The sequence below is a fragment of the Orycteropus afer genome, unplaced genomic scaffold (assembly GCF_000298275.1).
Source record: "Orycteropus afer afer isolate SDZICR_OR568_19922 unplaced genomic scaffold, OryAfe1.0 scaffold00827, whole genome shotgun sequence".
In the NCBI taxonomy this organism is placed as follows: Eukaryota; Metazoa; Chordata; class Mammalia; order Tubulidentata; family Orycteropodidae; genus Orycteropus; species Orycteropus afer.
The window spans coordinates 487,966-495,054 of NW_006922414.1; the positions used below are offsets into that span (position 1 = coordinate 487,966).

General features: G+C 40.2%; 1 protein-coding gene across 1 annotated transcript in view; it reads left to right on the plus strand.

Moving 5' to 3' along the window:
* GARRE1 (granule associated Rac and RHOG effector 1) overlaps positions 1-7,089 on the plus strand; it is a 102,400-nt gene that overhangs the window by 85,552 nt on the left and 9,759 nt on the right. The window contains exon 8 of the mRNA XM_007957954.2: positions 5,857-6,010. Coding sequence (XP_007956145.1) covers positions 5,857-6,010 — 154 coding nt within the window. The remainder of the gene's footprint in view (positions 1-5,856; positions 6,011-7,089) is intronic.

Genomic DNA, 7,089 nt, shown 5'->3' on the forward strand with positions numbered 1-7,089 from the left:
CTGTGGTCAATGACATGAGACAAAGTATATGTGAACTGCTGTATGGAAAGTGAATTTGCTTTGTAAATCTTCACCCAAATCACAATAAATTTAAAAAAAAAAAAAAAAAGACCAGACTTACTGGTCTGATAGAAACTAGTGGAACCCCTGACACTATGGTTCTTAGACACCCTTCAAACTGAACCCACCCCACAGGGATCACCTTTCAGCCAAACAATAGGTCTATAAAGTGAACAGTAGCATCTGTGAGGAACATACTTCTAAGAACAATCAACCATAAGAGACCACAAGGGCAGCATTTGCCCAAAAACAAAGCTCAGCAGGCAGGCAGGGTCAGGAAGGACAAATTAAACAGAGAATCCAAGGAGAAAAGGGGAAGAGAAGTTACATTGAGAAGATTGTAGCTAATGTCAGGAAACAAAATGTGTATCAGTTGTTGAATGGAAAGTAATGTGCTCTATAAGCTTTCATCCTGAGAGCTCTGGTGTTGTGCCTAAGGCATTTGACTGCTAACCAGAAGACTGACGGTTCAAACCCACCAGCCACTCCTTGGAAGGAAGGTTGGACAATCTACTTCCATAGAGATACTGCCTCAGAAACCCAAGCAGGGTTTACTATGAGTCAGATCTGACTCGATGGCAATGAGTTTGATTTTGGGTTTAAGCTTTCACCCAAACTACAATAAATTTAAAAAAAAAAAATTAAGCCCATATTGGGAGATAATTTTGCTATTAAAATTCTAACCCGAATGAATATTTAACTGTATAGAAAATATTTAAATCATTTAGGTAGGAAGAGATAAGAGGCCAGCTAAGATGCCTTAGCTGGGTAATGCATATGAGTTGTATTTAAGCCATTGCTCCTTTTTTAATGTAAGAGTACAGTAATGGATTCTATTGAAAGTGTTTAGAGCTTACTAATATATCAAATAAGAGTTGGAAGTTCACTTTGTGTTTCAAAACCTCCCTTTTCTGAATATCCCCCCTCAAAAAAATTAAAGTTGATGATTGAGATGGTATACTGTTTCCTGAAATGAAGAGTAATTTACACACACACACACACACACATACACCTTTTATAAATTAAAAGCTTACTTTTCTGTAAGATTGTGTTCCTGAATTCTTAACATGTTTTTGTAATTCAGATTCTTACTGAAAAATGCTAAACTTAACCAGCTTCTCATTTTGAAGAAAATACTCTGAAATTTTTGAAAGCTGGGTGAATAATAACAGCTAGTACTAAAATGGTTAACACTTCAGTTTACTTCAACCCTCTCAATATGATTTCCTTTGTAATTGATTCTTTGGAGCACTCTCCCTGCTGGCTGCTTTTGGTAAAGATAGGAAATTTTATGGTTTTTTGTCTCTTTCAAATCATAAAATATGTATTTGTTGAGAAAAATTCAGACAGAAGTGATTGCTTTACTCTACTTTGGGAAAAATGATATTTTCAGCAAAGCAAGTCAGGAATTTATCATGATTTGCTTTCAGTAAAGTGAAATGTCCTGCTACCAGATATGATTTTTTAATGTCACTTAAAAGCTGATATTTAAGCTGTGTTAGACTGGGTTCTCTAGAGAAACAAAACCAGTAAAACTTATATATAGCAAGAAAGAGAATTTTATCCTAGGAAAATGGCTCACACACTGGTGAGTCCAAAGCTGGTAAGTCCAAAGTTCTTGGATCAAACGTCAAGCTGGAGGCTTTTCTTGACTCTTGCAGCTGCAGGGGCTGAGAAGCTCAAGATTGGCAGGCAGTATACTGGCTGTTGACTCCAACAAATGACAAATCCAAGATCTCCAGGCCAAATGGTGGGTTGTTCGCTCACGGACAATTGTAAGCAGCACAACAGAATCCTGATCCACAGAAAAATGTCTCTTTTCACAGGATGTCCATAAATATACTGGAAGCAGGCCACACCCCTAGGGAAACTTCCTTTCAGCAGATTGGCTGCTCAAAACATATTCATCTGATCCCATCATGGGAATAACCACATCACAACTGCTTAAACCACGCAGAACTGTAGTCCAGCCAAGTTGACACATAGCTCCAACTATCATATAAGCCATCCATCCAGTCTTTCTCTTAACAAGTATTTACTGAGTATCTCCTGTGTGCCAGAGACTGTTGAGAGCTCTGGGAATTTAATTGTGAATAAGAGAAACAATAGCCCTACCCCTCATAGACCTGATTTTGTAATTGGGAGGGGGAGAGGACATCCAAATTCTGACCAGCACATTGAAGAAAATATGAGTAGGGTAAGGTCGTATAATAGAGAGTAGAGGAGGGTATAGATGGAGGGGTGGCTGTTTCAGATGGCGAGGTTAGTCAGAAAGGGTCACTTTAAGGATGTGACACTGGATTTGAAAGGATCCACCCAGGCAAACAACAGATGGGAAAGCATTCCAGGTAAAAAGAACAACAAATGGAAAAGCCTGAGAAGTGAGCTGGCTTGACTATAAATATGATAGGTGATGATGAAGAGAGGAGGTCACAGGAGCCAGGACACACAGAGCCTTTGAGGAACTTGGTTTTAATCTAAAAGCAGGTAGAGTTTTAAGCAAGACTTGATTAATTTGTTAACAGAATGGGTTTAGTCTCTGAAGGGCATTTGTTGATCAGCCCCCAAGACTAACTAATAAAAAAGCCAATTTACTGATTTTTAGAAAGGGAAATTATCACGAGGACTTGTAGTACTCCTTTCTGCATGACCAGTGGGAAGGTGTTAAGTAGCAAGCCAAATCACAACCAGAAGTCTGTGTGGAGCATAAACTTGGAGCAAGTGGAGGATGTGTGACTTGATAATTAGTGATTGCAGGCTGAGACAGGCAGTACACTGTGTGAGGTAGTGTGGCTGCTGGGACTAAAGCAATGTCAAGTTCTGTGGCCAAGATCCTCTTCTGGGAGTCAGGGTCTGATGGGGTACTCTCTGAATTTGCCTCATCACTTGCATTTTTCTGTGCATCTGAGGCCTGCCAGCTTCCATCCTTACAGGTTTACTTCTTCTCAAGACAAAGTCATGTTGGAGAGTACTGCTGCTTCTTAGGGTAGCTTTTGTACATGTTGATTTCACCATTTATCTCCCAGAGAGCCCCAGAACTGGAAGTTCAGACAGTTCTTCCTCTCACAAAAGACTTTCTCTTTGAGGAAAGACCTGAACAGTGAGAAACAGCTGGCCCTTCCAAGATCGTGGGGAAGAGCAGTCCAGGCAAAGGGAGTGGCAAGAACAGAGGTCCTGAGATGGGAGCAAACTCAGCATATTCAGGGAAAGAGAGATGAGTGGAAGTGACAGTGAAGGGAGGTGTGGCCAGAGAGGCAGGAGAAGTCAGGTCTCCAAGGATGCTGAAGGCTGTGGTAAGGGATTTAGGTTTTATCTCAAGCATGATGGGACATCATTGGAAGGTTTTAAGCAGGAGAGTGATGTCATCTGATGTGCACTATAGAAAACTCGCTTTGGCTGCTATGCAGAGGATGGGCTTTGAATAGGCAGGAGTGGAGAAAAAGAGATCAGATAGGAAATTGGTCCTTGAGACAAAGGAAGTGGTAGTTGCCTGGACCAGGGTGGTAATAAGAGGTGGTGAGAAGTGCTTGGATTCAGAATATATTTTGGAAAAAGAGATGTCAGGATTTGCTCATGGATCTGTAGTTATGAGGGAACTAGAAAACAAGGGTGATTTTGTTGGTTTTGAGGTGGGCTTTGAATGAAATAGACTTTGTGGTGGTGTTTACTAACTGGGAAAGGCTATAAGAATCAGAGTGGTTTTTGCCAGGGAGGAGAGAAATTAAGAGTTGTGTTGACCACCATGACTTTTACAGATTACAGAGTGAAGCAATCTGTTCTTTTTGAGGGCCTATGCAAGTGGGGAATTCATTTCGAAGATAGAAATTCCACTTTCAACTCTGAGAACTTCCGTGCTGGCCTGCCTAAAAATCATATTGGTTTAGTTATATTTACAAACTGAATATGGTCTATCAGTGGAATTCTTATTTTTCAACAAACGTTAAAACAATTCATAAATTGTATGTGTGTATTGTTAGTCTTATTTTAAGGAAAAAAAAAAAAAACCTAACTCACTGCCATCAGGTCAATTCCAACTCATAGTGACCCCCATTGGGTCTCCAGGACAGTGAGTCTTTATGGAAGCAGATGCTTCATCTTTTTTTCTGAGGAGTGCCTGGTGGGTTCAAACTGCCAAGCTTTTGGTTAACACAAAATGCCTTAACCACTGCACCACCAGAATGCCATGTTAGTATTACTACTTACGTGGAATTTCTCTTCAGGGCCTTGCACTTGATCTGTCACAGTGCCTTTGCTGGTGTGTTTTATCCAGCCAACCACTCCTATTTTCTTAGATTCACCTTCTATGTACTAATTTCAGAAGAAAACAGAGATCAGGCCCATCCGCAAAAGTAATGTAGTTGATCATGACGTAGTTGATTCTAACATTCAAAGAATGCTAACCTGATACTCATTTCTTTTTCTAAAATATAAGCTATGCTAAAAATTTTGTGGCTGGTCTGACGTAATGCCTCCATTTATAAGAACCTGCAATTAAATGGTATTTTTGTTGATGATGTAGAATTTTGCCATCAGTAAAGACAAGCAAATTACGAGGAAAAAAAAATGAGTTGTGTTGACCAGATTATCTTTGAGATGCCTATTAGGTGTGCAAAGAGAGATGTCAAGTATACACACTGTACCTCAGGAGGAAAGTCTGGGATGGTGAATGAAATCTGAGTATCTTCAGTGTAAGGGAGGTCTATAAAACCACAGGACCAGATGCAGTACTCTAATAGAGGACAGGGCCTGGAGCACTCTAACATATAGAGGTAGAGGAGACCAAGAAGGAACCTCAAGAGGCAGAGATGATGTGTTTTGCTGACATAGCAAGAAGAGAAATAGGACAGTGTCTGGAGGGAAATAAAGGACCAAGGTGGTGGTTGGTGAGGCTAATTTGTTTGCCAAAGGGAGTATCCCAGGAAAGAAAACAGGGCAGTGACTGCATAAGTTGAGGTCCTTGGGAGGGCAAGAGGGTGCATGGCATCGAGTGCTCAAGTGGAGGGTTAGCCTGTAGCAAGAGCAGGGTGAGTCTTCCATTGTGATAGGAGGGGAAGACAGGTTGTGTGGACATATGTGGCAAGTGAATTGGTGAAATTAGTGGTGGTGGTGGGGAGATGAAGTAGATCTTGCCTACTTGCATGCATGATAAGTGAGAATTGAAGAGGATAGCATGGGAGAGGTGATGGGGATGTCAGAGCTTTGAGGAGAGTAAAGGAGGAGTGAAATAGGTATCTTGGAAAGTGGAAAAATTAATTTACACAAAGGCAAAAAAGTTAATTTTTGTTGCTTGTTGCAAATTTGTGTTGAGTCTGGGAGCAGACAGTAATATTTTTTTCCTCTCTTGATTCACTCTCATTTTCTTTGGTATAGATGTAAAGTGTTGTAAAGGAAGGGAGGGGCAAGAGAACTATGGAAAAGGGTTAACAAAGGAATAGATACTATATCAGACTACAAAATCTCAGCAGAGATTCCAGGAAGTCAAGCTACAGTGAATGTTAGACAGTGAGAAAGCATTCAGGCCTTGGAAGAAAGCTCCTTCTCCGAGTCCTTCTCTTCCTTAAGATAGTTAGAAATCCATGGATATTCCAGACCCTATTGCTTTCTTGACTTTCCCCTCTTTCTTGTCCTTTTATGGAGCAGCAAGTGACCAGTGTTAGCCTTGTCATTTTCTAAATATTCTTAAAGTTATTTAATTTTTAGGGGGGGTACCTAAAGTGTGGACTTTCCATGAGGCGTGTTTGAAACACCTTTGCAAAGAAGTATAGCCGTGACTGATGCAGCCTAGTTTGTGCCTAGGTGCCTGAAAGAAGATCCTGCTACCATGTCTCTACTGCAGAGAAGCCTTGATCCTGAGAAGACCCTGGGTCTGGTAGATGTGCTCTACACGGCTGTGCTGGACCTAAACCGCTGGAGGACAGGGAGGTTGGTGTCTACATCAGTCACTTGGACGGTAGGGGTATTTTAACCATATAAATCTCATGTGTCCTCATGCCACTGATAGTATGTGGATAAATATGGCAGGAAAGGAAACTTTCTAGTAACTTCTTATTTTGGAGTTTGAAAAAGTTGCTGGAATAGTACAAAGATTGTTGTATGCCTGAAACCCAGACTCCCAAATTTGTTTTGCCCTTTTTTGATCATTTGAGAGTAAGTTGAAGATGTCATGTCCCTTTACCTGTCAAAAGGACATTTAATCCAATTCATATTCTCCCAAGGGCAGAAAACTAAGGATAGGAAAAGGTTTACAAATTTATTGATATCCTACATGACGTTTACTTATATCTGAAAGTAGCTTACAGTTACAAGATTCTCTCTTAATGAATTGTTAAACTTTAGAACTGGTACGGATTTTAAACATCTGGCCTGACCCCCTCCTTCTTTCTTAACTCATTATTAGCACACAGAGGCCCAGAAAGGTTTACCCATTGTCAGCCATCTGTCACTTGCCTCAGTTCCCATCCCATATCCTTTGTCTTATCTCTAGAGTTCTCTTTTAATGCTAGAAGAAACTATTCAGAAAATCTGGCAAGTAACACTCATCTATTCTTGGCACCATCTGTAAATTATTTCCAAGGATGATGGTGCTGCATAATGTCCCTGAGCCCTCTCCGCCCACTTTCTTTCCTGTGTGGGTTTGTCCATTGTCCCTTTGCTGGTCTTAACACCTTGTCCTCCTGCCACAAAGTTGAGCTTTGTCCAGTACATCCCCCATTCTAAGCATGTTTTGCTCACCTGTGCAGTGGTTTGAGGGTTTCACTCAAATCAATCTTAATAGAGAATCTTAATGAACTTTTCACAGCCCCATGTTACATAATGTATACCTAATAAATATAAATTGTGAGTGTTTAAATTATGTACACTTAAAACCCTTAAGTGTTCATTTATCTATAAAACAAGCAAACCTGATGGCAATCAGATCTTTCTTATTCTTAAAGTTTTTCTTAAATATAAAAAAAGTTCATTTCATTGCCCAATTTATATATTTGTCGCCGTCTTCTTCTTCTTCTTCTTCTTTTTTTTTTTTTTTTT